This window comes from Ochotona princeps, chromosome 16, assembly GCF_030435755.1.
Source record: "Ochotona princeps isolate mOchPri1 chromosome 16, mOchPri1.hap1, whole genome shotgun sequence".
NCBI classification, from domain to species: domain Eukaryota; kingdom Metazoa; phylum Chordata; class Mammalia; order Lagomorpha; family Ochotonidae; genus Ochotona; species Ochotona princeps.
The window spans coordinates 22,545,164-22,561,365 of record NC_080847.1 but is presented as its reverse complement, the minus strand read 5'-3'; the positions used below and the strand labels follow the sequence as shown (position 1 = coordinate 22,561,365).

The 16,202-nt window shown below is 41.2% G+C and overlaps 1 protein-coding gene across 1 annotated transcript; it reads right to left on the bottom strand.

Moving 5' to 3' along the window:
* Positions 1 to 488: 488 nt before the first annotated feature.
* On the bottom strand, positions 489 to 16,167 carry NUDT21 (nudix hydrolase 21). The gene is made up of 7 exons (XM_004583867.4): positions 15,865 to 16,167; positions 12,561 to 12,761; positions 11,364 to 11,427; positions 7,071 to 7,160; positions 3,011 to 3,086; positions 2,275 to 2,389; positions 489 to 764 (listed from the first exon to the last, which is right to left on the bottom strand). The coding sequence occupies exons 1-7, from the start codon at positions 15,978 to 15,980 to the stop codon at positions 743 to 745; spliced, it is 684 nt and encodes a 227-aa protein (XP_004583924.3). The 5' UTR covers positions 15,981 to 16,167; the 3' UTR covers positions 489 to 742.
* Positions 16,168 to 16,202: the final 35 nt, after the last annotated feature.

Here is a 16,202-nt window from a genome sequence, read left to right as displayed (position 1 = left end):
ACCATAATTCTGAGAACAATCAAAAGATACAAAATCACACAGCAACATAAAGACCCCATTATAAAACTAAATGAGAGACAGATGAGTCACTTTTAACACCAATTCCTATGACTCTGAGGACCTAGCCAATAGTAGCGGTCTCCCATTTTTTGAAGGTCTGTTGCTTATGAACTAAGGCCTGGAACTCTTATAAGATGTATTCATTAGGTGTAATACCAAGAATTCCCTGTAACATACATTAGTTAGTGTAAAGTGTAGTGCAAGTGTTGGATCGAATGCAATCAAAGTCAGTTCCCCCAGATAATGGCAAATACGACCTGGTCTTGGAACAGACACCCAAGTACCCCAAGGTAAAGGTCCTACAAACTTAACCACCTGAAACTTGCCACTGTGTCTTAACATTCCCCAGCCACTGCAGAGGACAAAAAACAATCCTCACCTGTAATATTTTTAGAATTTTAATGAGAAATTAAAAAAAAATACAAATAGACGTTCATTTGCTTTAATGTTGTACAAAAAAGGAAAACTGAATAGAACCAAAAGTTAATAAGCATTATTACTTCTGTTTACATCACTACCTAGTTCTTCATATTAACTTTACTATTCAAATAGAAAGTTAAGAGACAACTTAGGGGATGGGAAAAGGATAAAACCAAAAACCTCTTCTATCACATTTATTCTTCTACACCGTGTCCAGCTGTGCTCACAGAGACGGCTTCTTCCACTTTTCCACTGTGCTAATTCAGTTGTATATAAAATTGAACCTAAATTTAAAACAGAAAAAACGTATACAAAACAGTGATTTGCATTGTTTCCACCTTAGGTAAGTAAAAATGTCCCTTGGCAAGCAAATATTTTCTACATTGAGACATACATTTTTCTCAGTCTCACCCTTTGCAATAAATAATAGTGCTGAATATAATAAATATAAAAAATAAAATTATCATTTTAGTTACCCACTAACAAGTTCATTAAAGGCAGAAAAAAATTTCATTCAATTCTGATTACTTACAACAGTTACTACAGCTGACAGATAAGTGTTTGAGTAGATGAATAATATGACCTATTCTTCACATACCATATTCCACTTATAACCTACTAGATCAAAGTAGAGAGGCTGAAGTTGGACTAGTGAGGCAGTAAGAAGATGAACCTCATATTCAACAGGTTTTCACAGAAGGCCAAAATCATTTCTAGAATGGTTTTTAAACTAGTATTTATTGAGTATTTAGCAGGTGTGTGGCATGGTCCTAAGTACCTTTTATGCATTATTTCACTCCCAATTATGAAAGAATTACCATCCCTATTTACAGATAAACAAGCACAAATAAGTCTGTCCAAGGCCCACACTGCCAGCAGAATATTGAAAATAAGATTCAAATCCAAACACTGATCCTAGAAATTCATTCTTTATCACTGTGTTAAGCTATAATTCTTATCCATGCTTGGCTCTAAAAATAGCAACCAATAAGATTGAGGCTTTAAGAAAATGTGTTTCTGGGGCCAGAATTGTGCCCTAATGCAATAGAGCCACTGCCTGAACACCAGCATCCCCTAGAGGTCCCATCAGAGTCCCAACGACTGTACTTCCAATCCAGTTTCCTGCTAACATACCCAAGAAAGCAGTGGCCCGAGTGTTTGGGTCCTTGGCCCCAACGGGAGACCTGAAAACAGTTCTGAGCTCCTGATTTGGGCCTGGCATGGATCCAGCTGTTAAGGCTATTTAAGGAGTGAGTCAGCTGACAGAAGATCTCTCTCTTCCTTATAACTAAAAAATAAAATCTCAGAAACTTATTTCTCATTATTCTATCTGCCTAAACATTCAAACTCCATGTAAAACTCCAAAACCTAATCCCTGATACCCTCAATTTAGGCTCAAATTTTTTACATAAAGAGCTTCAATTCTCTACATTTTGATAGACAACTGCTGTCAACTGCTGTTGACTAATTTTATCATCTCTGCTCTAAATACAAACTTCAAGCTTAACTGTATAGAATAACATATTTGGAGAAGAGTAATCACACAAATAACACAATGTCAAGCTGCATCCTGTAGTCTGAGGACACTGTTAAATCAGTCACATTTGATCTATGACTTGCACATGACCTAAGAGTCTTAGTTTCATTAAGGACCAAAATTCACAAATTATTCCTTCTTCTTCTTTTTTAAATTTATTTTTATTTTATTTGGGCAAACTATTCCTTCTTTCAAGTGGCTAGAAATATTTTGAATCAGACAGCTTTTATAACCACAAAATATTCAACTTTCCATACCTGCTCAACAGTTGAGGAAGACTAGAAATGATGGGTCCATATCCTGGTGCATTGTCATACAATTCAAACAAAGGTGCAGCTACCAGCTTGTAATTTTTAGGGACTGCAAACAAGGCTAAAATAAACAAAATAGTGTTCATTCTCTAATTTCCCAATCACTTGCATCTCAGTTTAAACTAATCACAAGTTTGATCTACCAAAAAGTTCAAAGGAAAAAGATATTTCTCATTAACATTTTTTGATTGTCTATCAAGCTAGTATTGAGAGTGACATATGAAACTCATTAGTTAACTGGTCAGTTAACTAACTGATCCATGTTATTAACAACCCCTAGCACCTTCTGGGTGCTGGTCCTGGAAAAAAAGAGGGAAAAACAACCTTGGGTTTATAATTTGTATTTCATTACAAAATTATTTAAGAAATGGGATAAGTACCTGTGAAAAAACACAACAGTCCTAAACATTACAGCAGAAAACCAGTTTCTTAAATTTTTCACTAGCAATACATGAAAATACCAGCAGCTACAAAAATTGAAAACCACCATTACATGGCATTTTAAGTACTGATTAGATTTTTTTCCTCCACACCTGTACTGACACATGTAAGAGAAAGTAAGCAATTCTAAGTAGACATTAAACGTGCTTAGTTTTTACAATAAATACAAAAATTCAAGGAACTTGGTAAAAGCAGAGGTAGCCTTGAAATCACTCTACAAGTAATTTCAGAAAACACCTACCTTTCTCTTGAAGTTGAACCAGAAACAACTTCTTATGCTCCTTAGGCTTTGTAATATGTGCAGGAATATATGGGTACTAAAATAACAATCGGGAATAATTAGTTTTCAAGACTCACCATCCCTTAGATCTCTCCATGCCCTTCATAATCAATGTCTCCCATTTGGACAGTTAGCTCAACTATCAACCACTCTGAAACTGAATTCCTCATACCCCAATACAATTTTAACATATGACCCACAGCTTTATTCATTTCTTTCTATGCTTACTTCCCAATACAGCATAAAATGCTAGGAGTATACTTACTACTTTCTAGTCTTCCCAGGATTACCACCTGACACAAGCACTAAACATAAATGCTTTCACTCACACAAAGTAACAAATGGTAGACTAGTTAACAATTCAAGACAATGGCAGGGGACAAGCTTGGGCACTGACACCAGACACTAGGCCTAGCAATTAAACTATCTACTTCCCAAATCACATCAGAATGACTCAGTTTGTTCAACACTCCCTGGCTCCTGACTTGAGCTCCCTGCTAATGCAGAGGCAGCAAGGGTAACTCATGTGACTGAGTTCCTGCCATCTGTATGGGAGACTTGGGCTGAGTTCCTGGCCCCAGACAGAGTCCCTGCCCCAGCTGTTTTGGGGCATTTTTCTGCCTCTCAAATAAAAAATAAAAAATAAATTCAATGCAGTTGCAGGATTATAGCCTGTGATGTTTATATCACAATGAAGTCTGAATTTCATTAGTGTTTTGAGTAGATTATGGCTGTTTACTTTTACACACATTAATACGTTGAAAACTCTGTAATCCTGCTGGGTACAGAGCCTGAGAGACGGCCGACACGACGCCTGGTCCTTCCTCCAACAGCCCTCCCTTCGCCCCACCCCGTGTTTGAAGAGCATTAGACCAGCAAGCAGAGAACAACAAAAATCTCTATAAAGATTTTTTAATAGATTCGATGTGTATGTTGAGACACTCTCCTACATATCCCTATAATACACTGAGGAATTTGCTTTCCTCCTTGAGTTTAAGGACAAGGGAATTTTCAAATGTTGGAAACAGACGTAAGCCGAGAGGTGGGTACTGAGAGAGGCTAGTATCTTTCCAAAGATGACAGCTAAGTGGGAAGCCAGGATTCAACTGCATCTGCTCTATCTTTAATTATTAAAAACTTGTAGCATTTTCTACTTTGTTACTCGGTAGTACCAAAGCAGTATTCAAATTAGGGTACAGAAAGTTGAGACAGCTGTCTCAGGTTCTAGGGGTCCCCTTTACTGTCCTAAAAATCTGCTACACTTGGCACATTATGAGCAGTGGCCTGAGAAGCACAGGATAAAGGAGAACTGTGTTTCAAGGCAAGTTCCCAAACAGGACCAAACCAAAGGAGTAGCAAGATAGTAATTTTCTTCTACATGAGGCCACCCATGCCTTTTTTTTAAGCCTTTCTCCTCATCTTTCAGCTAACTATAGTATACAATAAGGTGAGATATGAAGATGATGTAGCAGCCTTTTCTCATTGACAGCTAACAAGTTTACTCAATAAAAACACAACCCCAGTGTTCTGACAGCTCCGGACCAATCCTAGGCTTTACTGAGCTAAGAAAACTGTCCCAGGACACACGAAAAAGAAGTGTCCTAGAAAACTGGACTACTAGTGACCATTTTTCAATTAGATTAAAAAAAAAATGCTCAAGAAAATCAAAATAGCGGGGCCCCGCACCATGGCCTAGCAGCTAAAGTCTTCTCCTCGAACGTGCCGGGATCCCGTATGGTCACCGGTTCTAATCCTGGCAGCTCCACTTCCCATCCAGCTCCCTGCTTGTGGCCTGGGAAAGCAGTCGAGGACGGCCCAATGCTTTGGGATCCTGCACCCATGTGGGAGACGTGGAGGAAGTTCCTTGCTCCTGGCTTCAGACTGGCACAGCACTGGCCGTTGCGCTCACTTGGGGAGTGAATAATAGGACGGAAGATCTTCCTCTCTGTCTCTCTCCTCCTCTCTGTATATCTGACTTTGTAATAAAAATAAATAAACCTTAAAAAAATCAATATAGCAGAAAAATTGTTCTGTGTATCTTTGACCCAGGAACTTCAGTAATTCTGTACAGAAATACACTTTCTTAAGCACCATGGCACACTTACACTCATGGATACTCTCATGAAGTAATTACTAACATCTGCATTTTCCTATTCTTCTGCTATTTGAGGGAGTCAGGAGGAAGAATACAGAACTTTGGCTTCATCTGCAACATCTTGTTATGCAAACAAGCTACCAAGTCATACAGCTTTTCATTTTTCAAAAGAATTCAGTTTCCAATTTTAAAGGTTTGCTGATTAGCCAAAAAGGAAAAATTTGTGCATTATAACATTATCAATTATTACGAGGGTTAATATATATCAAATTCTGAAATGTCTCTCCACCCATGCCCAGGCTCCAGCTGAAGTACAGGGGATGTCAGGACAGCCCTCACCTCATAAGGAACCAGTCCCTTCCTTCCATCCCTCTGAAGGACAGTTCTGAACTGCACTCCATACACTTCGTGGCAACCCTTAGAAGACTTAACTCAGTTGCTCACAGCTCTAAAAACACCCGTAACACATCTTTTTTATTATTATTATTATTATTTCTGGTGATTTTGGTCATCCTCTCTGGCGTTTTTGGTTATCCTCTCCCAGGCAAGGTTTCTGTGTCATTCTCTTTCGAATAATGTTGAGTCTTTAGAGGCTACTAAGGAATTAGGAATTAGCTCATTCTGAAAGCTGGTGAGCAAAGAGGCAAAGCCTTCATTCTTTCTCAGGGTAACCAAACAGGGTATGACCAATAGCACAGAACAGAAGTAATGAAATGCCATTTGCCAAGATTAGACTATAACAAACTGTAGCTTTTGAATCACATGCTCTGGAGGATGCCAACTGCCTCACTGGATATGTCCTTTGAACATGCTGACAGGGACCTATGGGAAGCTATTGGTCAACAGCCACAAAATGTGAAGGTTTCAGTCTGCCAGCCTGGACACAGCTGAGAGGTCTGCTAACACGTGTGGTAGTTCAGGATCCTCTACCCGCAGTTCAGTGATGGTGCTATCCCAGCTGACTCACTTGGCCAACAGCCAACCAGCTAAGCACCTTCCAAATGCCTGACCCTGAGAAAGGAAGATAAGCTGCCACCATGTGGGAACTCTGGATGGACTTTGTCCTGACTTCAACCTGGCCTGCTCTGGCTGTTATGGTCATCCAGGTTGTAAACCAGCAGACAGAGGATTATCTCTGTCTCATGTTTTGCCTTTCAAATAAATAAATTCAAAAAATTACTCTAAGCATATAATCATGTTGATCCCCTGCTCCGATCCATATACAATGTATACATGTAATGTCACACTGCACTCCACAGTATGTACAATTTGTTTAAAATGAAAGCAAAAACAGAAAGCACACTGTTTGTAGTGTAGCACCCCATGAGGGCGTGCATGGGTTTAAGCCCCAGGTACTCTACTTCCAATAGAGTTCCCTGCTGATGAGCTGGAAAAGCAGCAGAAGATGGCCCAAGCGCTCAAACTCCTACACCCATGTGGGAGACCCAGAAGCAGCTCCTATATCTTGGCTTCAGACCGGCTTAGCACAAGCCACTCTGGCCATCTGGGGAGCAAACCAGGAGATGGCAAATCTCACTGTTGCTACCTCTCAAATAAATAAATAAATAAACCTTCCAAAAGAATACAACGAAAATGGAAATAACCGGGTAGGTGAATAGTGGATGAAAGAAGAGGAAATACGGCAGTGGAAGAAAGGGTTAACAAACAAGCCTGACCACGTGTTGCTGCTGCTATTAAAGGCAGACACTTAATGGGACTCATTTAACACCATTATCTCTACTTGTATATATATTTTAAAATATTTATTTGAAAGAAAAAAAAACGTTTGATTTGGTGAAATTTGATCTAAGTTAAGGGAGACAAGGAAATTTCAAGTCCAATTCTACTTTGGTAATTTTTTTTTACAGCCACAATTGTCAGTTTTTTACTTCCCCAAATGCCTAGCACATACAAGTGAACACTGACCTGCGGAGGTTCAAAATTCGGTCTCCACCAGTTACCAATGCAGTCATCAATGACCCAGTCTTGCAGGACTCCATCTTGACGGCCTAGTATCTGTTCAAAAGAAATGATATAGCCAGTAAATCCCTAACAGGCATCTCTTTAAGGAACACAATATCCTTGGCAGCACTCCTGGAGACACAAAGCTAATATGCCTGTCTGTCTTATCCTGTTTATCATCACCTAAGGCAACCTCTCCAAGACATACACTATTCTTTCAAAACTGGTACTCTGGCATTAACATAGCTATGCTATGCTGTGTAGAACTTAAAGCTGATCAGCTACCCACAACAGCCGATAGCACACAATAATTTTTCTGGTATCAACTACAGCATTGAAAGCTATCTATCCATTACAAAAATTTTAAAACTAGGCATTTTTAGGCCAGCGCAATGGCTCAATCAGCTAATCCTCTAACTGCAAGTGCTAGCATCCCCTACTGGGCACCTGTTCTAGTCCCAGCTGCTTCACTTTCCATCCAGCTCCCTGTATGTGGCCTGGAAAGACAGCTGAGGATGGCCCAAAGCCTTGGGACACTGCACCATGAGCAAGATCCCAAAGAAGCTTCGGGCTCCTAAGCTTCGGATCGGTTCAGCTCCAGCCACTGCAGCCATTTGGGAGTGAACCAGCGGCTTGAAGATTTTTGTCTCTGTAATTTTGTCTTTCTAATTAAAAAAGGAAAAAAAAAAAGGAAAGTTTAATATTTGTTAGTGTATACAACAGTATAACATTAAACTTATTTTAATTGAGGTTATACTCTACAAATTTGATCAAAAATGGTTCAAGGTTCATAATGAAAAATGCAGTCTTGCCTTGTGTCCCTTGTCCACTTCTGCTGGCTATCATGTTCAAAACTCCTGCTTCTCCCCTTGATATTGCCTCTTTTTTTTTTAAGATGTATTTATTTTTATTACAAAGTTAGATATAAAGAGAGGAGAGACAGAGAGGAAGATCTTCTGTCCGATGATTCACTCCCCAAGTGAGCCGCAATGGCCGGTGCTGCGCCAATCTGAAGCCGGGGACCTCTTCCAGGTCTCCCCCGCGGGTGCAGAGTCCCAAAGCTTTGGGCCGTCCTCGACTGCTTTCCCAGGCCACAAGCAGGGAGCTGGATGGGAAGCAGGGCCACCAGGATTAGAACCGGCGACCATATGGGATCCCAGCGTGTTCAAGGCGAGGATTTTAGCTGCTAGGCCACGCCACCGGGCCTGTATTGCCTCTATTTTTAACAAGCCATTTTACAATAAGTTTAAATTTACAGGAGCAAAATGGATAAAGATTCCTTCCATACCCTTTCTTGATTGTTAACATCCTTGTGCTGGTATGGCATGTGTCACAACGAATGAGCCTACATGCACACACGACCGTAACCGAAGCTCAAGCTTGTACATCTCGTACTTTTTCAGTCCCAGGCTCTTGTTAAGACACTACCTGACACTGAATCGCCATCTCTCCAGAAGCTCCCCTAGTCTGTGTTTCTCAGACTTGGCAGATTTTTTGAAGATCTGGACAGTTTTGAGGAACTCTGGTCAGGTGTGCCATAGAATTTTCTCAATTCGCTTGTGGACTTGACTTTGTCAGCATATGTTAAATGCCATTCTAATCACATCCTATCAAACTTTGTCACCTGCCTGGAATCATTGTCAACGTCAAGTTATACTTTTAAGACATTCTTTCACAATCATTTCTTAATTGCTTTTCATTTTTAACACTAAAAAAATTGAATTACTGTGTCCTCTACTGTAGATGAAAATCTAGGCCTTAAAACTCTATCTACCGTTCACACTTTTTCTTCTTCATCCTCTCATTATCAGCACTTGATTAAGTCAATATTAAGTATTTGACTGCTAGGCCAATCTAGGCAAACTGATCACCGCTGGCACAGCTATCTTTCCTTCACAGTTCATTTCATTTACTGTCACTAAATTCAGTTCTACATTCTCCAAGGGATTAATTTGTTTTCAATTCAAATACACGTTAATCAGTTTCGGGTTTTTCTTTCTTAGGCATTTTTCTACTGTCCTGCATCACAGCTAGAGTCCTGGGGATCCCTTTTGTCTCTTTCCTACTTTGTTAGATCCTGTCTAAAACATATTTTTAAAAGATCTGTTTGCTTATTTGAAAGGCAGAGGAGAAAGAGCGATCCTCCATTCACTTGTTCACTCTCCAGATGGGCTGCCATGACCACAGCCAGGAGTTTCCTCCTGGATTCTCCTGAAGGTGGCAGAGGCCCAAGTACCTGAACCATCCTCTGCTTTTTTCCCAGGTGCATTAGCAGGGAGCTGCATGTTAACTGAGCAGCTGGGATTTGAATCGGAACCCAAATAGGGTACTGAGGTCACAGGTAACAGCTTTACCCACTATGCCACGATGCTGGCTCAAATTCTCTCTAAAATTCTCAATCATTTTATCTTCTTTCTTAGTTTATTTTTGGTGGTAAACAGTTGAGAACAGGAATATTTTACAGGCATGTTACATTTTTTGAAACTGCAAGTCTGGAAATAACTGTAATCACAGATTTATAGTTGAATTAGACAGGAAATTCTATGATGAAAATCATATTCTGTTAGAAGGTAAGCTTCCTAGACTGTTAGCTGCCAGGATACTTACAGTTTGTTTTCCGTATTTAACCTGTCCACTTCAAAAGCTCTAAGGATTTTCCTCTTATCACCACTGATCTAAGATTTCATGACATACATTTCAATGGATCTTTAAATATTCACTATAAAGGGCATGCAAGCTGATATTTTTAATCACAAAACAAGTCCTTTGGATTCTGAGAATATGCTTAAATTATGTTTTGCTAAATATTCCTTTTTCCTCTGTTCATCTATAGTTTACATTGACCCCTCTAGAATGCTCCATTAATTTAATCTTATTACACTTTCTGATAGAATGAAATTCTGTGCTTTAAAAAAATTATTTATTCATTTGAAAAGCAGATGATAGAGGAAACAGTCAGTGCTGGCTTACTTCCCAAATGGCCAAAGTGGCCAGGGCTGTGCCAGACTGAAGCTGAGAGCCTTGTAGTCTCCCACAAGGATGACAGAGACTAGGTACTGGGGCCAACTTGCACTGCCTTCCCAAGCACATTAGCAGGAAGCTGAATCCTAAGCAGAGGGGGTAGAGAGCGATATCTTCCATTCACTGGTTCACTCCCCAGAGGAAAATGGGGGGAGGGGGAGATGGAGGAGGAAGAGGAGAGGAAGGGGTGAAGGAGGAGGGAGGGGAGAGGGAGCTATCTTCTGTTCACTGGTCCACACCCCACTCCCCAGGAGATAGCCAGATGGAAGCCAGTAGTCTGGAACTCCAATCTGTGTCTCCTGTAGTTTTCCCCAGGCCCAAAGCAGACACCTGGACTACAAGTCCAAAGCCAGGACTTGAATCAACACCACAATGCTGGCCCCTCATTCAAATCTTTTTAAAGATATTCATTTTACTGTCTTTTTCGTGAGGCTTTAAAAACTAGTGGAAATAAACAAGTTCAACCTAAACCACATAACTGGAGTGCAACGACATTGGAGTGCAGCACATTTAGGAGTTACAATGTATTTTAAAAGACAAACCAATAGGTCAATAAAGGAGTCACAGGTGACTTTGGTTTTGTTTTTCTATGTTTGCCCAGATTTTCACATGAAGTGTATACTGGTTTTTGTCATGGATGAGAGGTTGTATGTTAAAAAAAAAGTCACACAATGAAAACAATCTATAACTTTCAAACCACCAGTGCCTATGCATTTGGCCCAAATCTTCAGAAACAGGTATTAGAATGACTTTTAAAAGAGGTACAATTTGTAGAAAGTCTTAACAATACATGCAAAAATGGAAACAGGTACATAATAAGATTCTCTGATTAAATTCCACAGAAGTCTAATCTGGAACAAAACCACCTGGATTCAAACCTCCAGCTGTGTGACACACTAGCTTCATCATGTCCCAGGTTCCTTATCTGTAAATGTGATTAATAAACCTACTTCCTTGGATGTTGTGATGCCTGACTGACTGCATATAAAGCACTGAGAACTGTGTCCAGTGCAACAAACTTTTTTTAAACACTGTTATATTAACATTTTAGTCTTAAAAAATGCTAAGGTTAACTTACACATTGAACCTGCAGAAAATAAACATTGTATCAACACTCATATTTAAGATGTATTTATTAAAAAGTACTCAAATCTATTTCTTTTAAAAGCCATAGATAGCCAAATTAAGTAGGTGGTATTCAGATGGACCAAAGAACTGTAGTAAATAGAAAAATACCTCTGTCATTAAGCGTTTTAGTCCTTCAACTTCATCTTCTCCTGGATTAAGTTCACCACCAGGCCTGTATAAAAGCCAAAAATTTCAGCTTTCAACTTAATACAGTTAGGAGATAACAGAACACATGAAAATGCTATCAAGTAAAACATATTTCAGTATCATATAAGACAGTCAAGATGAGTATCAAAGGGAGGGGTAAATACACTGCTGAGTTGAGAATGTTGATTCACCAAACAGTATGCAAACTCTAGTTTTAAACAAGCAAAACACATAACATAGGAAAAGCATGAGCTCATCCCATTCTCTCCAGCTGGAAACTGATGATAATGGAGATGGAAGTGTGCAGAGAGTACTGGCCCACGTGCTTCAGGCCCGAAGAAATGGACACCTGTCAAGAATTTCAGTCTCAACTTTTGAGACCTTGTTGGTATAATGCAGTCAAACAGCTGTGGGCCAAATGCATATTGAAAGACTTAAGAGCTCAAATGGCAAAACTAAACTGTTACCTACAAATTGCAAGAAAATGAAACATTCACTCTAAGAAAGAATACCAACTGCTCTAATAATACTACAGTTACACCTAGAAATTAAGCCTAGACTGAGCCTGGCATGAATCCTTGCCTTGCATCTGCGAGGATCCCATATAGGTGCTGGTTCATGTCCCAGCTGCTCAACTTCCCATCCAGCTAACTGTGGCCTAGGAAAGCAGTCAAGTAGAGCCCAAAACCTTGGGACCCTGCACCCATGTGGGAGACCTACAAGAAGCCTTTGGCTCCTGGCTTTGGATTGGCTTAGCTCTGGCCATTGCGGCTACTTGGGGAGTGAACCAGCAAATGGAAGATCTTTCCTCTCTGTAAATCTGACTTTCCAATAAAAAGAAATAAATCTTAAAAGACAGATAGATAAAAAAACAGATAGACAGAAAGAAATTGAGCTTAGACTAACCTATTCCAAGGGGCTGCACCAAACACAAACATTCATATCAACAGTTCACAGCAACATGCAGGTTTTTAGTTAGGAAGATAAAAGCACTGCACTGCACTGGAGAGAAATCACTCATAATTTTCATTCTAAACCCTGAAATAAGAGCAATAGTTACTGAAATAAATGAATAAGAACTAAAATTAAATTCCAAAGCTGCATGAAACAGCAACCATATTAACAGCTGTCTTCCTGTTATTGTCCAACAACACTTACAATTTGAAGAAAGTTGTTCCCAGCTGCAGCAGTAGCACGTGTGGTAGTCGGTGCTCGTGTACAATCAGAACCCCTTCCACAGTCCTCCTCATTCCAATCTTATCGAATTCTTCCCTCATGCGCTGAAATCTGGCTGCGACGGAACTGTCCTTCTCATAGAGAGGCTCTTTGGTCCCAAAAGTGTAATTGGTAAGTGGGTAACTGCGATCAAAGACAGATATCTAACGTGAGAAGTGAAGACCACCCAATAGATATCAGGCACATGCCAAGAAATCCCCGTCAAAAGTGCAGAAAAGGGCTTGGCACGGTAGCCTAGTGGCTGAGGTCCTCGCCCTGCATACACAAGGATCCCATATGGGCACGAGTTCGTGTCCCAGCCGCTCCACTTCCCATACAGCTCCTGGCTTGTGGCCTGAGAAAGCAGTTGAGAATGGCCCAAAGCTTTGGGACCTCTCTGTTAATCTGACTTTCCCATGAAAAAGTATATACATCCAAAAGTATAGGGAAGGCGCTTGGGCACACAAGGATTTATCCCAATAACACAGACAGCACTGAGACAACGGAGATCAAACTCCTGCTTTCTGAACTATTGGGGCACAGCTAAGAATCCTGAGCACAGACAGCACTAGCCTCGAGGCCAGTTAACGTTTAGGGAAGTGGTTATCTAGATATCAGCAATCCTCTAGTCTTCAATCACAAATGCTATACTGACATAACTGAACCAACTGTCTCCTTGAGCACCCCTGACCACTAATACAATCACACATTATTCACGGATGTTAACGCCTCTTGTTTTCCCCTACAGGCTGAGCCACCCAACCCAGTGATATTTCCCAGCTATTTTGTTTCTCCCAGTAATCAGCCTAAGATTTTCCTACCAGTCTTTTCCTTTCCTTATCAGTTCTGCTGCTCTTTTATCTTGCTGTGAATCTACTAACAAGCCCTGCTAGCCTCCAGCTTTTACTCTATTCAGTACCCTCATTCTTCCCTTCTACTCATCCAAATCTTGCTTAGGAAAAATCAAACTCTTCTTTAAACCAGTTTTTAAAAATCCCATATTTATATTGTAGCACACTTGCCAATTTAAACCTCATGATGGTGAGCCTTTGCTTATAAACCTTGGAGTAATAACACTACGGCCACATTTGCCCACCTGCAAGGTATCTATCAAAAGCCCTTGACATTAGTAGCCTACCGCGACATACCTAATCCACTCAGCTATTCTTGAAAAGCAGACTATTCAAAGTTGTCAAAACTCAAAAGAACTTTTGGGGCTGGCACCGTGATCGATCAGGTAAAGCCGCTGCCTGTGCTGGCGTCCTATAGGAGCGCAGGTTCGAGTCCCAGCTATCCTACTTCCGACTCAGCTCTGTTAATGCACCTAGAAAAGCAGTGGAAAATGGCCTGAGTGCTCGTGCCCCTGCACCCATGTGAGAGACCCAGAAGCTCCTGGATTCAGACCAGCCCAGCTCTGCCACTAAGGCCAGTTGGGGAGAGAACTAGCAGATGGAAGATCAATCTCTTGTTTCTGTTTCAGCCAAATAAACAGACATTAAAAACAAAGAACCTGGTCTAGCAGCCCCAGGAATGAACCTAACCTAGCTGTCATTAGCAGCAGCAAGTACCTCACACGGCTTACCTGCTAGGCAACCTGGAAGAACATTCACATTTAATTCTCACAACTAGAGAACCCTAAGGAGAGCCAGACCATCGCTTGACTGCCACAGGCAGCTTCCACAGCAGTAAGGAGAGGCTGCCAAGATGAAGTGTTTCAATCTTCGGCTGTGAAATCAGCCTACCACCCCAGAAACACACCTTATCATCATGACATGGTGACTTTCCTAAAGCTCTCACTTCCTCATATTTATATACTGAATATTTTGCACAGCAGCTGGTGGACAGTAGGCATCCCTGGAGGATTTCCTAACTGTAACAGGGAACTATGCCTCATTATTCTAAGGCATTCTAATGCCTCATTATTCACCCTGTTCTTGACACAATGACCCTCTATAATTCAGTCTTTTCTATAAGAGGGAAAAAAGTGTGGTAAATTAATTCACAACTTAAAGACTAAAACATCTTGATGAAAGCCTAATCAGCTCACCAAGTGAATTCTATGTAACGGCTTGATGCAAACTGATTCAGTAATCAAGGCAAATTCAGAAAAACTGCAGGGTCTCAGTTCTGATCATGACTAAAAATAATCTAGAAGCTGTGCTCCTGCACTCCCTTAAAGGAGAACATGACTTTTCAATGTCATGCCATCTTACAAAGGCTTCTTTAACAGTGGAATGAAATTAAGACACTAGCCTGGGCATTCATGGAACAGTAGCAAAGATGAACTTGTATGCACACAACTACCAACTAATCCCAGATTCTACAAACCCAACATTTCTATTATCTACATTTTCAAACTAGCTTCTGCTTTGCCAAATGAAACAATCCAACTATTGAATTTCAAGATGGTTACAGGTTTTGGAGGGAAAAATTCAGTTACTTGAATATAAAACAGAGAAATCTTTACAGTGTCTTTCTTAAAACATGGATCTTGACACATCCTTGTGCCTCAAAAACTCTCAGAAACTATTTTTAAAAAGCACGCTGGCAATTTCTTGATCAAGATTCCAAATGCCAAGAACCTACTACTGTGTGACTGCTTTTGAAGCTTAAAAATAAAGCACATTCACGAGTAATTACTTCTGTGGAGACAGCAATTTCAATTCTCTCCGTTGTCTGAATTCCCGCACCTGCACCCACTCTTCCAAGCTGCTGCCCACGTTGGCGACATGGGAATGCCCAGGGCAGGTAAGCCAGCTCTGGATAGATGACTACAATTGGGTGCGTACACACGCTAGAATACCACACAGCATCTAAAAAGTCACTGCTAGATCTCCAAATCTCCAAAGGGTCAAGTGCAACCTGCAAAAATGGGATCCTACGCATACCATTCATTTCAAAGAAAAACACATCTAGCCACCTCCTTGGAGTCTACTGATGCAAAAAGCACTTTTGAAATAGCACATTTTGAACTGTCACTTCTGGTAAGGCGGGGAAAAGGAATCCTTGCAAACTCGGATGTTGCCGATAAACTGACCACAGCAAGACTGGAAACAAGATTTCTTTGCAGAACTGCAAAACGCCCTTAGAAGCAAAGGGCTAACCCCCTTGGCACGCCAAGGCCAAGGGGGCACCCGTGGGAAGGAGCACGGCTCGCAGGCGAGGGGCGCGCCGGAAGCAGAGCCTCGAGCAGCCCTGCCGAGGGGAAGGCAGCGGAGGCCGCGTGCGAGGACCGCGCTGCACTTACAGGTTGATGGTGCGCTCCAGGGTGAGGGGCTTGGTCTGCTGGATGTACTTGTTGCCGAACTGGTTGACCCCTCGGGGCCAGCCGGTCTGCGAGCGATTGGGCGGGACCACAGACATGCTAGCGAACTCTGGCACGGATGGTGAGCAGAAGCGGTGAGGCCAAAGGGTGCTGCTGGGGTTTTTATTCCCCTGGTGCGGGCAGCGGTTATCTGGGACACGCTCAGTAGCCTCCGCCCGCCATTAACATGAGAGCAAAAAAGGAGGTGGACGTACGCCGGAAGCGAATCCGTAGCTGCTGGCGGCAGGAAGTTGAAGAGCTGGAGCCTGCCGTCACTGGAC